This window comes from Pelobates fuscus, chromosome 1, assembly GCF_036172605.1.
Source record: "Pelobates fuscus isolate aPelFus1 chromosome 1, aPelFus1.pri, whole genome shotgun sequence".
NCBI classification, from domain to species: Eukaryota; Metazoa; Chordata; class Amphibia; order Anura; family Pelobatidae; genus Pelobates; species Pelobates fuscus.
In genome coordinates, this window is record NC_086317.1 from 458967809 (window position 1) to 458988080 (window position 20272).

Sequence of the window (20272 nt, forward strand, 5' to 3'; positions counted from 1 at the left end):
GGGGAGCAGCACAGAGTGCAGCCAGCAAGCATGGGGGGCAACCTACAGATCAGGTAAGTGAGGGATGGGGGGCAGCCTACAGATCAGGCAAGTGAGGGATGGGGGGAAGACAGCCTACAGGAAGGTAAAGTAGAAGGAGCAGAAATAAGCAGAAAGGTTCTGCAAGGGGCAGGAGGGGATCAGCAAGGAATAGGAAGTGCGGAAGGGGCAGCAAGAAGCAGGAAGGGGTAGGGAAGGTTTTCAAGGAGCAGGAGGGTGAAGTAGAAGGAACAGAAATGAGAAGGAAGGGGCAGCAAGGAGCAGGATGGGTCAGCAAGAAGCAGGAAGGAGCAGCAAGGAGCAGGAGGGGTCAGCAAGAAGTAGCAAGGGTCTGCAAGGGGCAGGAGGGGTCAGCAAGGAGTAGGAAGGGGCAGCAAGGAGAAGGAGGGATTTGCAAGGAGTAGGAAGAGACAGCAAGGAGTAGGAAGGATCTGCAAGGAGCAGAAAGGGTCTGCAAGGAGCAGGAGGGGTAGCAAGTAGCAAGAAGGGGCAGCAAGGAGTAGGAAGGGGCAGCAAGGAGCAGGAGGGATCAGCAAGGAGTAGGAAGAGACAGCAAGGAGTAGGAAGAGACAGCAAGGAGTAGGAAGGATCTGCAAGGAGCAGAAAGTGTCTACAAGGAGCAGGAAGGGGCAGCAAGGAGCAGGAAGGCTCAGCAAGGAGCAGGAGGGGTCAGCAAGGAGTAGGAAGGGTCTGCAAGGAGCAGAAAGGGGTCTGCAAGGAGCAGGAAGGGGCAGCAAGAAGAAAGAAGGGGAAGCAAGGAGCAGAAAGAATCAGGAGGAGCACAAAGGTAAAGTAGGAGAAGGAACAGAAAGGGACTACATGGAACAGAAAGGGTCAGCAAGGAGCTGGAAGGGGCAGCAATAAGCAGGAAGGGGCAGCAAGAAGGAGGAAGGGTTTGCAATGAGCAAAAAAGAGCAGAAAGGGAAACCAAGGAGCAGAAAGGGTCAACAATTATCTGGAAGGAGTAGAAGGAGCACAAAGGTTAAGTAGAAAAAAAAACAGAAATGAGCAGGAAGGTTCAGCAAGGAGCAGAAAGGGTCTGCAAGAAGCAGGAAGGGGCAGCAAGGAGAAGAAAGGGTCTGCAAGTAACAGAAAGGGATCAGAAAGAGAAAGGAGCAGAAGGGCACAAAATAAGCAGAAAATAGCAGAAAGCCAAGGAACAGTGTCAAAAGACAAAGAAGACTGTGTCAAATGGAGAAGAAAATTAGATTGGAGCAGGAAGGACAAGTGAAGTGATCCCTCCACTTCATTCTGGACACCACATCATAAGGCTTTGGTACCTGGGCCTGGCAGGAAACTTTGGACCTTCTCATCTCCCCAGGTAAAAAAACATATCAGTGTTAATGTGTTCACTTTTATTTACTGAGTGTCAGGAAACACAGAGGGCCACTAGGTAAGGGTGCCGCTGATTGGCTACAACGGTCAGCTGGCACCCTAACCCAATCAGTAGCTCCCCATTCATAAAAACGTAAAAGAATTTTAGGAATCGTGAACTAGCGACTGGCTTAGAGCGTCAGCTGACCACTCTAGCCAATCAGCGGCACCCATGCCTGATGTCAATCTGCACTTCCTGAGATAGATTGCAAGCTTGTTTGAGTAGGGCCTTTTCCCCTTCTAAATATCCCTTTTCCATAATTGTAAATTGCTGTAGAATATGTTGGTGGTATATAAAGGCGACTAATTATTTAACTACTCGCTACAGTGTGTACTTTAATGGCATTTACTGGAGTAAGAGAATGAAGCACACTGTCTGAGAAGTGACAGTTCAGCTTCAAAAGAGTATTGCGGGTTCATCAAAATGTATGTTTCATGGTTTAGAAGAGATAAAATTGAATGATATAAATATCATGTATCATGTACCTGTATAGAAAGTAAGTGCTCATTGGCAAACGTGTGCTGAAATGTCACGGCAGAATGTAAAATGCCATTCTGATCCAACACGAACTCGTTGCCTTCATTGCCGCTTACAATAGTGAAATAGAAAGGAGGACCATTGTGGAAAGAGTCTTTATCAGTCACCACGAGCTGTAAGATACTGGTTCCAACAGGTTTGTTCTCCTGAAAAGAAAATATCAAAGTGGGATATCTAATTAACCATTAATTTCTGAAAAGTAGATTTAAAAGATTATTTTAGTTTGTGAGAGCTCCCACCAAAATGTCTACTTTTTTTTTCAGTAATTGAACACAGGAATATTGACATCTGTTCCCTCACAGCTCCATACCCTTCATCCATATCAATTCCCCTCTCATCATCTCAGATACCTTCTCTCCATCCTACGTCATGTACTGCTTCTCGATCTATATGTCGATCTGTCTGTCTGATGTCTGTGACAAGATAATATGCCTACTCACAACGGAGGTTGTGTCATACTGGCATGCATATACACCAGGATAAACGACTGCTCGACAGGACAGTCAATCACATGCTTCTTTAATACTCATAAATAGGCTTAACATGTTCTCAATGTAATGCTATGTGCAACCTAAGCATGGTTAAACAAGTGCTCCAGGTGTACTTTTCCTAAATACTCCCAACATCAGATGACAGCACTGGGCTGTTGGGTGATTGGGAGGACCGAGGAAAAACTTTATCACATAGAGAGACCATCTGACATAGCACATCTCTATCTATCTATCTATGTGTCGATCTGTCTGTCTTTCTACTGTACGCCTAGTCATCCATCCTGTGTATCCAGTCCCACCTAAAACAAATAATATAATATACTATCTACTAGAATATTCAAACCATTAAATAGTACTGTATAGAACTTTCTACGCTGTGATTAAGAACAATTCTGGTGCCCAAAGTTATCCTTGGTATCCTATACTACATTTTAAATCACAGTGTAACTAGGATTACCCCCTGAAAGAACCAGGCAGGAAGAATATGGCAAAAAAAGAAACCCTGTGCTTTTTGTTAAGGTAGGTTAAAAATCCATAAAAATAGCTATGAACACAAGTACACACACAGACAAACACCTTTGGACTGTGAAGATCGAACAAAAAAGAAACACTGACATATTGGGTAAAAAATATATTTTTGGCACTTTAAGTGGTTAATAAATCGGAATATTCATTGCTAAGCTTGAGAAACAAAGAATGTGTTGGAGGATGGCTGCATATAATACACAAATCAAATATTTAATATCCTTTTTTTTAATTACGTATTATTTTTCACTAAACTATTTTCTTGGCTCTCAGATGCAGAATACAATTAATGGGTGTTGAGCCATGGGAGAAAATAGATGAGGCATGTTAAAATTTCAAGTTTCCTTCCCTCTGACCTTTTTCTTGAATGCAAAGCAGCACTGTTTATTTTTGTAAAGAAATATAACTCATCGGTTGGAGAGTATGAATGACAATTTGGCAAAATGACATTATGCAAAACTAACAGAGTAGCGGAGATGTGATTGAAGGCTTTGTACAGTCTATATTGGTAAAGCTCTTATATGAACAATGAAATATACTTACTTGAATGACAGCGGTGTAGTTGGCAGGTGTAAATTGAGGGCTGTTATCGTTAATATCTGAAATATCAATATTGACGGTCACCGTTGAGGACAAAGAAGGCATGCCGCTGTCTCTAGCTTGTATCAGAAGGGAATAGCCAGATACCTTTCAAAAAACAGACACATGTTACAAGAAGAAACATTTATCAAGAGATTTACAGAGATTTACCAAGGCAGTGTCTATTCTCGGGCAAAGTGATAAAAAAGGAGGAATCACCATGGAAACCAAAATGAGGAGATGTATTACATAAGGATCAATTATCATGAAAAACAATAGAATATCTCAAAATATTTAGCACTTTGCACCCAAAATAGCACGTGTTTTGTGTTGCTGAATTTCCCTTATTAAACTGTATATATGTTTGTCCGACTAGTGGGGGACAACAGGTAGAAATCATTAAATGTTGCCCTGTCATGCTATGTGTGGTGCTAAAAACATCCAAGTGTTGCAGATAAATAAAAGATGGCAAGCTCCATGTTGGTAAAATGGCGGGTGGAATATACATGTCAATGCTTGATGATGAAAATGGATGAAGTGAGGAACACAAACGTAGACCCACGATCTGCCCCTGGACATAGGTAACATGATATGATACTGATCAAAAATGTACATATAATAGTTTCTGGAAAGCTCTACATGAATTATTTCACATTGGAGTTTTATAGACCTCTATAACATTGTAATAAATCACATCAGCAGACCATGCATCATGACAAACATTATATAATCATACCCTTTCTCTGTCCAGCTTATCCTTCACCTTGATAAGCCCTAGTTTTGGATCGACTGTGAACTGATTGTCTTGGTCTCCATGCACAATGGAAAAACTAATTTGGCCATTAGAAGGACTATCTATATCTTCAGCATACACCTAGATAGAAAAACGAGACAAAGAAAAAAAAATCCACAAGTTAAACATATAACATGATCTAATATTTAGAGTAAAATCTATGATAACATATTTAGAATTTCAAGGAACACTTTAGAGTCAGCAATATAAACTTGGTGGCCCTGCCCTGATCTATCTCCTTGCCTGACATCATCAGCATTGATGATCTTAGCCAATCATAATGCTTTCCCATAGTAAATCTTCAATTCGGCTGATCTCAGCCAAGGAGGCAAGCAGGGTTGGCGCCAAACGTCGCCCTGACCAATCAGAATCTCCTCATAGAAATGCATGGAATCAGTCATCTCTATAGGAAATGTTCAGTGTCTTCATATAGAGTGTGGAGACACTGCACTGACCAGAGGCGGCTCTCTAATTAGGCGGTTTAGGCGGCCGCCTAAGGCCTCGCGCTGGCTGGGGCCTCGCGGCCGCCTAAACCGCCTGTTGGCAGAGTGTGTCAGGTCCTCGGTCAGTGACCGAGGACCTGACACCAGGAGGGAGCCCGGCGGCTTGCCCGGTATGCCGCCGGGTGCGAGGCCCCTCCTGGCTGCCCGGCCAGCCACCGCAGACACCGGTCTGCAGCTCCGCAGTGAGCAGAGCTGCAGACCATGTGTCTCGCGAGAACCGGCCAATCAGAGCGTTGCCGCGGGTTACCACGGCAACGCTCTGACATCTCGCGAGATTACATGGTCTGCAGCTCTGCAGAGCTGCAGACCAGGAGCAATGGCCACCGGACCACCAGGGAGACCACTGGACCACCAGGGAAATTAAGGTAGGCTCTCTGTCACCCCCCTCAGCCTCACCCTCCCACCACCCTCAGCCTCACAACCCCCAGCCACCCTCAGCCTCACAACCCCGAGCCACCCTCAGCCTCACTACCCCCAACCACCCTCAGCCTCACTACCCCCAACCACCCACCACCCTCAGCCTCACTACCCCCAGCCACCCTCAGCCTCACTACCCCAGCCACCCTCAGCCTCACTACCCCCAGCCACCCTCAGCCTCACTACCCCCAGCCACCCTCAGCCTCACAACCCCAGCCACCCTCAGCCTCACTACCCCCAACCACCCTCAGCCTCACTACCCCCAACCACCCTCAGCCTCACTACCCCCAGCCACCCTCAGCCTCACCACCCCCAGCCACCCTCAGCCTCACCACCCCCAGCCACCCTCACCACCCCCAGCCACCCTCAGCCTCGCCACCCTTAGCCTCACTACCCCAAGCCACCCTCAGCCTCACTACCCCAAGCCACCCTCAGCCTCACTACCCCAAGCCACCCTCAGCCTCACCACCCCCAGCCATCCTCAGCCTCACTACCCCCAGCCACCCTCAGCCTCACCACCCCCAGCCATCCTCAGCCTCACTACCCCCAGCCACCCTCAGCCTCACTACCCCCAGCCACCCTCAGCCTCACTACCCCCAGCCACCCTCAGCCTCACTACCCCCAGCCATCCTCAGCCTCACTACCCCCAGCCATCCTCAGCCTCACTACCCCCAGCCACCCTCAGCCTCACTACCCCCAACCACCCTCAGCCTCACTACCCCCAACCACCCTCAGCCTCACTACCCCAAGCCACCCTCAGCCTCACCACCCCAACCACCCTCAGCCTCACTACCCCCAACCACCCTCAGCCTCACCACCCCCAACCACCCTCAGCCTCACTACCCCCAACCACCCTCAGCCTCACTACCCCCAACCACCCTCAGCCTCACTACCCCCAGCCACCCTCAGTCTCACCCCCCACAACCACCCTCAGCCTCACTACCCCAACCACCCTCAGCCTCACTACCCCCAACCACCCTCAGCCTCACTACCCCCAGCCACCCTCAGTCTCACCCCCCACCACCCTCAGCATCACTACCCCCTCACCACTCTCAGCCTCACTACCCCCCACCACTCTTGGCATCACTACCCCCACATCAGCCTCACTACCCCCTCACCACCCTCAGCCTCACCACCCCCACCACTCTCAGCCTCACCCTCACTACCCCCACACCACCCTCAGCCTCACCACCCTCCACCACCCTCAGCCTCACTACCCCCACACCCTCAGCATCACCACCCCCAACCACCCTCAGCCTCACCACCACCCTCAGCTTCATCACCCTCAGCATCACGCCTCACCCCCCACCACCCTCACGTCCCCCACCACCCTCAGCCTCACCACCCACCCTCAGCCTCACCACCACCCCCCACCACCCTCAGCCTCACCACCACCCCCCACCACCCTCAGCCTCACCACCACCCCACCACCCTCAGCCTCACCACCCCCCACCACCCTCAGCATCACCCCACCACCCTCAGCCTCACCACCACCATCACCCTCAGTATCAACTCTCACCACCCTCAGCCTCACCACTCCCACCACCCTCAGCCTCACCATCCCCCACCACCACCCTCAGACTCCCCACCCCACCACCACCCTCAGCTCACCGTCCCCCACCACCCTCCGCATCAACCCCACTCCTTCTCACATCCCCCCTCCTTCTCACACCATCCCCCCTCCTTCTCACACCATCCCCCCTCCTTCTCACACCATCCCCCCTCCTTCTCACACCATCCCCCCTCCTTCTCACACCATCCCCCCTCCTTCTCACATCACACCCCCCTATGACATCACCCCTCCTCCTTCTCACATCACCCATCCTCCTTCTCACATCACCCATCCTCCTTCTCACATCACCCATCCTCCTTCTCACATCACCCATCCTCCTTCTCACATCACCCATCCTCCTTCTCACATCACCCATCCTCCTTCTCACATCACCCATCTCCTTCTCACATCACCCCATCTCCTTCTCACATCACCCCATCTCCTTCTCACATCACCCCCCCTCCTTCTCACATCACCCCCCCTCCTTCTCACATCATCCATCTCCTTCTCACATCACCCCATCTCCTTCTCACATCACCCCCCTCCTTCTCACATCACCCCCTCCTTCTCACATCACCCCCCTCCTTCTCACATCACCCCCCCTCACTCTCACATCACCCCCCCTCACTCTCACATCACCCCCCCTCACTCTCACATCACCCCCCCTCACTCTCACATCACCCCCCAACTCTCACATCACCCCCCACACATCACCTCCCTGTCACCATCACCCCCTCTCACCATCACCTGCCTCTCCTTCTCACCATCACCCCCCCATACACACAACACACTTCAAGCAGCTACCCCAAACACATAGGGTCTCAGACAAAAACGCAAAAATGCTCACAGAGACATACATTCACACACAAGGATACTCTGTCAGACACACTCTCAGGCAAATACACAGGTAAACTTTTTTGTTAGTGGGGCCTCATGTTTGAGTTTCGCCTAAGGCCTCATAAAGTCTAGAGCCGCCTCTGGCACTGACCCAGGAAGCCCCTCTAGGGCCTGTCGAGTGACTGCCACTGGAGGTATCCCTAGACAGCTATGTAAACACTGCCTTTTCTTAGGCAAAAAGCTTGCACGGACTGACTGTACTCACCAGAAAAACTAACATTAAGCTGTAGTTGTTCTAGTAATTATAGTGTCCCTTTTCACAAATGTATTTTTTTTCTGTTTGGTTTTATGCTTCTTACGGATGTGTTCAGGCTACCACAATTCAATCTGTCCCACCTTGTTCCTCTGCTTGTCTAGTCCAGGGATAGGCAACCTTCAGCACTCCAGATATTGTGGACATCTCTCATAACGCTCTTACAGCCATAATGCTGGCAAAGCATCATGGGAAATGTAGTACACAACATCTAGAGTGCCGAAGGTTTCCTACCCCTGGTCTAGTCTAGCATTTAACTTTTAGCTCATCGTATGGTAAAGCTGCCTTTAATGGAAATATAATGTAAAGTGACTCTGTCTTTGAAAACACATGTGGGTGAAAGAGTCAGCTACAGGTAGGCAAACACACAATTTATACATTGTACTGGCAAAATCACCAAACCCTAAACGACACACGGGACATCCAGTAATTAATTGAATGGGCTTCATTTGGGGATGGATTGCTGCCCACGTAGCAGCATGGTTGTCATCTTTAAAGTTGTGGGACCTTGCACAGTAACTGGAGAGGGAAGATAGGGACTTGCACAGCACGTGCACACATTTAGACATTGTTGGATTTCATAGTAGGAAATATAAATTCATCCTGACATTAAAGAGGAAAGGGCCGTAATATTGCTGCAGCAATTTTTGCAAATCACAGCAGTTACAAGCGACTATGCGCATAGAGGCAAGCAAACATGAAACAACTGAGTCATGAACTATGGAATAAGCACAGTTTTCTCACTGTTTTACTTTTAAGATAAACATATAACCATTTAAAGCACAAATGTAGACTATCATCCATGCCTCACATTAAAAGATGATAATAGAAGAAATAGCTACATTTCATAAAATCACGTAAGAGCTAAACATCACAATGTACTAAATTAAAAAGAAAACATACATTATTCAACATATGTACACTTACCATAGTGACTGAATCCCCAATTGACGCATCCTCGCTTATGACAGCACTATAAACCTCTTGGCTGAATGTTGGTGCATTGTCATTAATGTCAGTTAAGTTAATGTTTACTGTAGTAATTGCACTTAATGGAGGCGTCCCTCCATCCTTCGCTTCAACGGTCAAGTAGAAATGCCGGCAATTTTCATAATCCAGAGTATTAACAACCAAAATTGCTCCTGTAAACGAAACCATAAACAAAATGTGTTAGAAATGAATCCAACTATTAAAGCTGTAAACCCTAGATTGCAATGACAGGCCCTGGGGAACAGCAAGAACTGCAAGCTTTTTTTTTATCTATTATTTTTTTAGTACTGTCAAATCAATGTGCACATGATCAGAATCACAGGGACGGAGCAATTCTGTAGACAAAAGGTATATTTATGAATCCATCGTCATACAGTGTCTATGGTGTAAAGAAAAGAGACAATGCAGTTCATCTATTTCTATGTTTATATAGTTATTTGATGTTACTTAGGATTCTCAATTTATGTTTATTTAATAACTCTAAAAGGCAGAGTTGTTTAACTCTTTAAAAGTTTGGCATAACAATCTAATAATAAATTACTCAAAATTTGATTTTTCACACATTTCACAGCAGCAAGAGATGGTGATGAGCAATGGGCAGTAGATTCCATGGAAATAGACATTAAGAAGCAAATACTGAATTAATAAAAAGTGTAGTTGTTCCTTAGGGCACTATAGTACCAGGAACACAAATGTATTCCTGACACTATAGTTCTAAAACCACCGCTCAGGTTAGAAAGGTGATTTAGTCACTTTTTTTCAGCGCCGTATGGGACTCCTCATACGTGTCCCCAACGCCGCATGCATTGGATTGGCATAGATTGTCAATTCTGATGATCTCAGCCAAAAAGGCGGGGTGGGTGGGCAGAACCAAACGCTGCTTTGGCCAATCATTATCTCTTCATAGAGATGTATGGTATCAATGCACCTCTATGGGGAACGTTCAGTGTCTCCATGCAGAGCGTGGGGATGCTGAACACTAGTGCTGCACGCTGTGCACCACTTCCCCAAGAAACACCTCTGTTGCCGTCTGAGGAGTGGCCACTAGACGTGTTCCTAGGCTGCAAAAGGCAGTGTTTACATTAAAAGGACTGCATGGACTGACTATACTCACCAGAGCAAGTACAATAAGCTGTTCTGGTGACTATAGTGTCCCTTTAATTAGTTTTTATGCTTTTTAACAGAGGTACACTGCAACTAAAATTAACAACAGAAGTCAGAGCCAATCAAATCAGCCCAGTTATAACTTATTGCACTGTAGTGATGCAAATACAGTCAAACAATATTGTTCATTCATATAAATGTTAAATAAATGAAAAAAAGGAGTAAAAGGGGTGCCAATGGACCATGGTTATCACAGTACAACGGTAACAATTAGGCAAAAAAAATACAAATTAAACCAGCATAGTAACCAAGAGTGTTCTGGCCAAAAAGGGCAGGTACTTCCCACACAGTAGCTTTCGTTTAGTGTAAAAGACTAAATAGTGAATATATTCTAAACCAAAATCAATGGTAGCAACATAGTCAAATTGGTTTTAACTTTGAATTTGTTACATTCTTTTTTAGTTTAGTTATATTTTATATGCATTTAAAAAGACAGTCTGAGATAGCTTAATCTCAGAAGAACTAACCACCTCCAATGGGCAAAATAGTTTTATTGGTTCAAAACATTACAATTTGTATTTTAAACAATGTTGTATAACGATGCAATGTGTCTTCATGTAAAGTGTATGAATCAAATTGACTATCTAAAAACAAATAATTTCTCTTGAAATAAGTGCAGTGCAGACTGTGCAGTGCAATGTCGGGCCTCAGCTCAGATGGAGAGCACCCAGTGGACCCCAGTTAACAAGTCAAACCTTTCTCTAAAAGGTTTGACTACTTTGGAAGTGGGGTGCCAGGGCATTGTAGAGGTTATGGTGGTGGAAATTATCTTTAAAGCTGTATAAACTGAACATGGCTTTTATGCGTATACAAGGGAACATCAGCAATTTGAAAGTGGATGGCCTGTTGTGCATGCATGCTAGGCTGACATATCCCCTTATCGGAACAGGCTGACCCCAACATGGTGAGCAGTGATATGCATTGCAGCATTGGCATGCCCCATATAACCCCACTCTCCTCCCTGCTGACACATGCATACCTCCTAGTGTTGGAAGGTATGTCATCATGTGATCTGTAGCACCATACAGAGTGATTTCCCAAAATTCTTATTTTCAACAATAAATATAACAATCGTCTGACCTGTTTTTGGATGGATCCTGAATTTCCCATGTTCATTTCCCGATCTGATGCTATACAATATTTCCGCATTTGTTCCAATATCTTTGCTTGCTGCAAAAACAGACATAACTTGCGTGCCAGCATTAGTGTCTTCTGGAATCGTGACAAGATAATCCCTTCTTTCAAAAATCGGTGGGTTATCATTAACATCCAGAACTACGATTGTGACAACAGCAAGTGAGGACATAGTGACAACTGGGCTCAAGTCCGAGGCTTTTACTGTAATGTTATAGGTCGATTGTAATTCCCGATCAAGAGGCTGCTCCAGAATGATTATTCCTGATGACGTGTCTACTGTGAAATGGTCATCCGCAGAGTCAACTAATGAGTACACAACTTTTCTATTCATACCTGTAAAATATAAAACACAGAAACATGAATAAATAATAGTGCAAAACATGCACACCATAAAATATTGGGCACGAATATATATCAATTATATTGATCCATACATGTAGAATACCAGACCTGTGTGTCAAATAATTTGTGTTGAGGATCAAACATGATGGAATTTCCCATCATGCAGATACTAAATTGATGTTGTCATCTGAAGATGGACATTGGCAAGTCCCCCTTGGGCACAGAAACCCCGAAATATCATATTTCCACAACTATCCCAGAGTTCCCAGCTTGACATGCAAATGAGCACAGAACGGTATCGAATGTAAGACTTCCCTGATAGATGCTGCTAATTATTTGTATTTGCATAGAAATAAATACATCATATGCTATTTTAAGAACCACATTTGAATTGTGACAGAAAGTATTTTTTCAATTAGTCAGAAGAAAAAACTAAATATCAGAGAACATTTGGTGGACAATCAGTGTTTTGAGGAGTCCTAAAACATCTCCCACTAATGAGATCTGAAGGGAAGATAGTACAGTCACCCTTCATCTCTCTGCACTGGGTTACCTAGTTTGCTGTTACAACGTTCATATAAAATCTTCCAGATAATGTATTCCATGTCATGGTTCTAGTAAATAAGGTTTTGTGGGTTTGGTAATATTCATAGTTAAGTACATCCTAAATATCTTACAAAACATGATAAAATAAAACTTGAAGGGACACTATAGCACTAGAAATACACTATAGTGTCCCCCTACCTATTTAGGTTCCCCCTAGAAAGTGTGAGGGAGTTTTTTTCCATAGGAATTGTACAGTCATAGAGAAATTCTGTCGGAATGTCGCTGAGAACAGAGGACACGAAAATGGGTGTATGTGTGAATCAGTGAAAAAATATAGTGAGAGGGTCGAGTCCAGTTAAAAGCTTTAGTATTAGTATTTAGTATCAAATTAGATTCTGATTAGAATGGGAAACCAGTGTAATGACCGGCAAAGGGATGCATTATGTGGGGAGTGACAGGTAAGAAAATCATTCTGTCATCAACATTCATTATACATTGTGAGAAGAAGCTTTTGCCTCTGAGAGACCAGGTAGGAGTAAAGTACAGTAGTCCAGGTGGAAAATGATGAACACATGAACAAGTGCTTTGGTTGCATTATGCAGGCAAAATGTGAAAACGAAAAGGTTTAGAGATTTGTCATGGGAATAAAAGTGAGGTCAAATTCAGAGACCACATAGCGACTGCAAATCACGATTTAAATCTTTCTGTGACATCTCCAATTCATGGAATTAACAAAGTGGCAATAAAGAATGGGGACATGTGCAGGCGAGTGGCAATGTTGAGTTGGATTGCAATCTGCAAGAACACACTTCCAATGAAATCCCTTTGTCAGCTAAACTCATGACTGTATCCAAGCAGAACTGTGACAATGGTGGTTTCACAGACACCTCCTAGACAGACTACACCCAACATTATAGAAAGGAAATTTATATATATATATATATATATATATATATATATATAGTAACAGGGACTTTACTGAATAAGTCAGAAGTAACATTTTGGAAATGGTTAAAACAATGAATAATAATAATAATAATAATTATTATTATTTTAACATTTATTAATAGGAATATAATGTGTAAATGCTATTTTATAATCTGCAGTATATATATCCACAGTCTGGGAATGCATATTTGTAAATGATTGAATCAAGTAATGGGATTTGCTTAAAATAGTTGAGGTTATAAGTGTATTAATGGAATTGCAAAGTATGTTTGGTAAGCACATTAATGGATTTAACAAGTTCATTTATGATAATACATGGCTACAAGATTGCATCGACTCCAAGAAACCAGTTAATGTGCTGTTTATATTAATCCTGAACATGTGTCAATATGCAAGAGTTCTGCCTTCTTCCGTACTAAGCTGTTATTGCTGAGGACTACTTTTCAATCAATAAAACAATTTTAGGAGAGCAGAGAACTCCTCGGGATAATGGAGTCCCATTCATCACTTCGGCAGTTAATGTGCAACCAGCCTGATAAGCCATATCTTGTTTTCTGATTGGATTGCAGAATACTACCCATCAAAATGTGTTTTGTTAGCGCTTAGACATGAAATTCAAGTGTCCAAATCTTAGCGTGAAAACAAGAACATATATTCAATAATAATCGAAATATTGGTAGCTTAATAATATAGCCGCAATGAAAAATTTTTGGAAAAAAATATTATTTTCTAAAAGTTTTTACATTGTAAATATAGAATATAGACTACGTGTGTTGGTCTTACAAATTAGAATAAGAGTCAAAAATATGGTTTATAAAGTGGGACTGTCACCTAAAATCTTTATGAAATATTCATATTGAATGTGTTGGAAGTTTACTGAAATTCCAGCACAGTCAAAAGATATACTAAGACAAAGTGGGGACTAGTATTTTTCCTACGCTTGGCACTTCTTGACACTGGGCTTCTACCATCAAGAAGTGTCAATCCCCCAGGGTCACCAGTGACAACTGCAGGTAATTAGCTCTCTCTATGAAGGATCCCGTGGGATTGTCTATAGACCCAAATGCACATGAGTACAACTGTGATGTCAGCTTAGAAGAAGAGGACCTGCCAGAAGATGATAGCGGGATCTGTGAGGGACGGGTTCAGGTAAGTTAAACTCACCTTTGCCTGTACTCCTGGCCACTGGAAAAGACTTTGCATAATTTGCAATGACCCCTAATGGTGTTATTGTCTTGACAAATGGTCTTGACAAATTATGCAAAGTCTTGTGATAGTTCTGCTTTAGGATGAGACTGTACTGAAATAATGGAAGCATTATAAAAAAAAAATAGTCTTAAATGTGTTCCAGTAGTCTGGGGGCAGGAGGCAACTGCCCCAAGGACACTTACATACAGAGGTTGTGAGTTGCAGTCTCATACTTGCAGTCTCTTGCAGTCTCATAGTTCTGAGGATTAAAATAGTAGGATATGTTTTGGGATGTGTGTTAGCAGAATGCTGCAGAAGGGAGATAGCAGGAACTGTGTAGGGAATGTGCTAGCCCAGGGCTGCTGGCATGCAGTCTCAGTGTTCTCAGTGGTATGTCACTGGGATAATTTACAGAACATCACAGTTATACATGCCAGTTGTCATAGGTAGTTGTGGAGTCATGGAAAACAGTTTGCATACACAGATCTTTGTGATGCATTCTATACAGGTCACACTGATGGAGGAGACAGAGATATTTGAAGTCACAAATTCCAACTCCTAGAGTCTCGACCTATCAAAACCATGTATTGCATGTTCCATCTGAGCAGGACCATCCACATTGAGATCTGGGAGCTTTGTGAGCATTTAAAGGCCATTGAAAGTTACCAGCCTTCCCCTGCCAGTCAGATTTGTTCTACAAGCTATATATTTTGCATATCTGTGCTTCCCGTGTGCTATAAGTTACTTGATATGCCATATTGGTGGCAGCACATGTCTCAGTTTTTCCACTGCGAACACATCCCAACCTGAAGACCACACTCCACCATACAGAAATATATGAAAATTGTGGTAAGGATGAAACACGCAATGACAGGGCGATCACTTTAGTTAGAATGGAGGACTGTCAGCCACATAGCCTTACTAGAAATATCTCCTGCCTTGGTGACAGGACTTGTAGCCCCTCAACAGGCAGGTAAGGCTGCAGTGTGCTGATAAGACAGCTAGATCTCTGCTCATCAGATCTGACAGGTACAGTTATGGTGCTCAGATTAGAGAGGTGCATATGTGATTCTCTGATCAGACATGTGTGGTTGCAGTGTTTTGTTTAGACTAGTGCAGTTGTAGTGTGCTGTTTAGAGAGGTATTGTGATGTTTTGATCTATAAGGTACAGTTGAGGTGCTCTGATTGGAAAGATGCATTTGCTTAATGCCATTAAAATATCCTGTCCCCTCAGTTAAAAAAAGGGACCTGTAGCAAGCCCCAATTACGGAGAGGTTATTTCACTGTATATACTTGTACCCCAGAATGCCCCTACAAAATAACTAGCTACAGTTTAATAATGCTTTCCTGAGATCATGAAATCTGACACATAGAACTGAGCTATCGCTTTGACTTTGTTGCAATTAATGTGTCTATTCCAGCTATTTTTGCTCCATTTAAAGTTCTGTCAGACTCACCAAGTCTCCTTTGAACTATATATCACTTTGTGAGAAATATGTCTTTAAAAAGAATATAAAGTCTACAGAAATGTCATTTTAGTAGCATCAGTAAGAATATATCTTGATGATGCTGACTTATTTTTGATTAAACTGCTAACATCAGGAGTTCAGGCGGAGGTGGTCAGTAAAGGAAGAAGAAAGAAAAGATCTATAGCTTCAGGCCAAAACCTCTCTGCTACATCAAGTAAAATGTTCCCCAAACCAGAATTACTGTGTATTTTTTGTAAAACTACAAACACAGAATAATTACATTGCTTTGTTTTATTGGATATCAGAACCAATGGCACATCTACATCTCTGGAATATCAGAGGTCCAAGCTGCTTTGTCTGGATCTAAAGCCCCAGGTGGCAGGTGTGTCTGTTCCTGTTCTTCATGTTCTAATAAAGCAAATAGACCTCCCTCCACACTCTCTCTATTCCCAGGTGTACTGTATAATAAATACAACATATACAGAGGCAGTTATACAGCACAAATGAAGCCCTTCCACTGCAACTGACACAATAATAGAGAAGGTAACACAAAGGAAGAGATTAGAGGAGAATCTAGTGACAAAAAAAAGAATTAATGACGCTCAGTATCAAGGCCCGGAGCTACGGTGTGAGATAAGCTTATTTTGGCTAAGTGCATGAAAGTTTCCCATTAAAGTCTATAAGGTGTTAGAGTCCATCCTCAGGAGAGGATTGTGTAGGCCTCTGCCAGGATCTCAGATATGATTCTGGAGATAATAGTGTTTTGGACAGCAATGAAGTGATTTGCAGAGAGAACGGCAGCTGAGGTTTGGCAGCAGAATATGGAGAGATTGTGATTTCTTTTTTTTATTTATAAAAAAAAAATCTAAATAAATCTCATTAAAAAAAAACAAAAAAACTGACGTACGTAGCTAAATTAATTATAAATGAATGAATGAATGAATGACAGTGATTTGTTTATATGTGGAACTGGGCTAAAAGTAACTTTTATATTAAAGGAAGACCCAACATGGTACAGTAGCTCACTACTGGTTCATTGCTTCTGGTACTGGCTCTGGGACAGAAGGACAGATTGGCGGATTAGGTGGCTGCCTAGGGCACATTGACCTGAGGGGCACAATGCCCAGGTGAACGGTAAGAGAGAAGGACACAGCACAACACTCCCCTCCTGCCGGTCTCTGCATGTAGCGTGGCTGAGCCATGAACTGTGGTAGAGGCGCCTCTGTTTTTCTCTACCTGATCTGAAAGGAAGTGCAGGCAGGGAGCACCAAACTGCTTCCTGTCAGTCAGGATAGAGGGAAACAAGCTTCTCTACAACTGTCCGCGACTTGGCCATGCTACATGATGGAGGTGAGCTGGCACAAATCGGTTAGAGGGGCAGAGGGGTCTGGTGAAGGGGAAAAGGAGACACATAAAGGGGTTAGAGGACCAAGAGACACACAGAGGCACTAGGAGGACAAAGGCACACAGAGGGGCTGGGGGACAAAGAGACTCACAGAGGGGCTGGGGAAAAAGAGTCACAGAGAGGGATGGGTAGGACAAAGAGACAAACAGAGGGGCTGGGGGAATGACAAAGAGACACATAGATGGCCTGGGCAGGACAAAGAGACACACAGAGGGGCTGAGGAAGGAGAAAGAGAGACACACAAAGGAGGTGGGGGAGAAAGAGACACACAAAGGGTCTGGTAGAGACACACAAAGATGTCAGTTAGCTAGTCTTGCCTAGGGTGCAAAATAGTTTTACACCAGCCCTGCTGGCACTGATAATATTAACACTAACATCTAACAAATACTAGCAGGGGTTAGACCATCTGACTTCTGATTCCTGTCTGTTTCTTCTGCCTTTCTCTGCTCTGATCTGATCCTGGAAATTGAAGAAAACATCACGTATAGTTCAAGCTGTTTTTAGCAAGGATTTTGGCAAGGACAGCTTTGAATTATCCACAAAGCTTCCATGAAGGCTTATGATATGAAACATTAACAAACTGTGCAAAAACTCTGAGATCATACTGCCTATATAAGGGTTACAGTCATTCCCATGCCAGCCGACATTGGGTCACACAATTCACACTTGGAGAATAGTAAGGCATACAGCCTCTCACACAAACTCACTTACTACTTTCGACATGCCCCATTTAAAATACAAGTTAATAGGTGAACTGTGGTAGGTACTTAAAAATTGATACAAGGCTATAATTAAGTTACTCTCACAGAGCATACCCTCACAACTAAAATGTTGTTCTCTGGAAAATGAAAACATAATTTTTTCTAGTTAGATAAAGTCTCAAGTTGCCCCCAGTTCGTCAGCACAACTAATATAACCCGGTAATCATACCTCAATTCTTTGTAGCTGTTTTAGAGATGTGGCACTAACAGTAATTATTAATATAGAATTAGAATTGTACTGTGCAAATTCAACTACAGAGTCCGCGATGCTATATGATGAGTATTGGGGAGAATATGATTGCCAGATATGTCTACAGTCAGTCTTTCAATTAATCTTTGATCACATGAAAAATAAGTTCTGAGAGTAAGCCTAGAGATAAATAATACAGGATTGAAGAGTCAAAATGAGGACACCCAAGTATCACCCAAGGCAGGGATGGATTAACATAGTGACTAATGGAGCTTCATTAAGGTCTGCCCACCAGGTGTCAGTGGTGACCGAACGTCAGTGAAATATAGCTTAAAGACTTATATGCATGGAGAAGCTTACCAGCTTCAATCCAACATGGTGGTCAGATTGTTCAGCTGAAGTTTATGAATGTATAATCGAATGCTTTCATTTGGGTCTTAATTTATAAATATCTTTTCAAACGTCTAGTCTTTAGGGAAAGAAAAGCTTTTGTGCTGTCAGTTATTATTGGACATATGCCTTTGTTTTTTCCTTGACCATTAGTTTAGTATATCCAAATATTTCTATATTTCTTACAAGATGTTTTCGGTACTGACTGCATACTTTGTTTGTCTACATTATGCAAATCCTCTGACCATTCGTTAGAATCATTTTCTTACCTACATCTGGATCATTTGCCTGGACTCTTGTTAGCAAGGCTTTAGTGACTGTGTTCTCGTAGACACTAGCACTGTAATGATCAGATGTAAACTCAGGGGGGTTGTCGTTGACATCTTCGAGTATTAAACAGATTTTCGATTGGCAAAATCTTCCGCCTCCATCTGTAGCCTGGGCAATTAGGTTGTACACTGGGATCTTTTCTCTGTCCAAAAGGGATAGTGTCTTCAGCTCACCTGCAATTGATTGGAAACAAAGGGAATTATTTGCAATTATATAATGACAGCTCAAGTTGCACCATATGCCGCGTTCCCTCCCGGTGTGCTTGCTCTTGCAAAATATACAACAAGACACAATTTAATTTGTTATCATCGTACAAGGCAAGCAGTTATAATGGGAATGGAATGCTTGTATTCTGTTTTGAAATGCAGACCCTGAAGATCCATATTTTAAGAATGCTTTGGCATCTAAACAGATTGGACTTTAAATGAGACATTCTCAAAACACATTCGGAAAATGTCAAATAAGCACCAGTCATATGCATTATTTATGCGTGACTTAAGATTTCATTTAACAAGACAGACATAATGCAATAATGAAAAAAAAAATACATATTAAAACAGACTTGAAAATATTATGAACAGTAAGATTCTGCATTATGGTGCTTTATTATTAAGTGACACATTATTTGGGGCACTGTTAGGAAATATATTTAGGGAATATTTTTGTTTTAATTTACTATACTATTTTACAAGCGTCAACATTTCCTTCATCAACTTACCACTTTCAGCATCCAAATAAAAATTATCTGAACCAGTTCCGTGAAGAGAAAAACGAATTTCGGCATTGGTTCCAATATCGGCATCTGTGGCACTGATCCGAACAAGCAATTTGTTTGGTTGAATGTCCTCTGGAAATGTGACTATGTTGATAACCTGTAGGCAACAAATAAAAACACATCTGGCAAATGTCCTATTGTAGCATAATAGTATATTTATTTATTTGTTATGATGTTTGCTTATGAAACTGTATGTAAGTTGAAGCTAACCAGTAGTGATGTCCCGAATGGTTCGCAGGCGAATAGTTCCTGGCGAACATAGCTTGTTGGCGTTCGCCACAGATGGCGAACATATGCGATGTTCGGTCCGCCCCCTATTCGTCATCATTGAGTAAACTTTGACCCTGTACCTTACAGTCAGCAGACACATTCCAGCCAATCAGCAGCAGACCCTCCCTCCCAGACCCTCCCACCTCCTAGACAGCATACAATTTAGATTAATAAAGAAGCTGCATTTTTTTTGTATTATTTTTTATTTTTTTTTTGTGTTTGTGTTTATTTTGCATTATCTTCCATAGCCAGTAACCTGTGTTTATTATACATTATCCCCCATAGCCAGTAACCTGTGTTTATTATACATTATCCCCCATAGCCAGTAACCTGTGTTTATCATACATTATCCCCCCATAGCCAGTAACCTGTGTTTATTATACATTATCCCCCCCCCATAGCCAG

At 43.1% G+C, this 20272-nt stretch overlaps 1 protein-coding gene across 1 annotated transcript in view; it reads right to left on the bottom strand.

Annotated features, from left to right (window-relative positions):
* FAT3 (FAT atypical cadherin 3) overlaps positions 1 to 20272 on the bottom strand; it is a 445851-nt gene that overhangs the window by 58927 nt on the left and 366652 nt on the right. The window contains exons 13-19 of the mRNA XM_063430785.1: positions 19541 to 19694; positions 18762 to 18995; positions 11196 to 11585; positions 8889 to 9103; positions 4283 to 4420; positions 3511 to 3654; positions 1900 to 2097 (exon numbers count right to left, since the gene is read on the bottom strand). Of these exons, the coding sequence (XP_063286855.1) occupies positions 1900 to 2097; positions 3511 to 3654; positions 4283 to 4420; positions 8889 to 9103; positions 11196 to 11585; positions 18762 to 18995; positions 19541 to 19694 (1473 nt within the window). The remainder of the gene's footprint in view (positions 1 to 1899; positions 2098 to 3510; positions 3655 to 4282; positions 4421 to 8888; positions 9104 to 11195; positions 11586 to 18761; positions 18996 to 19540; positions 19695 to 20272) is intronic.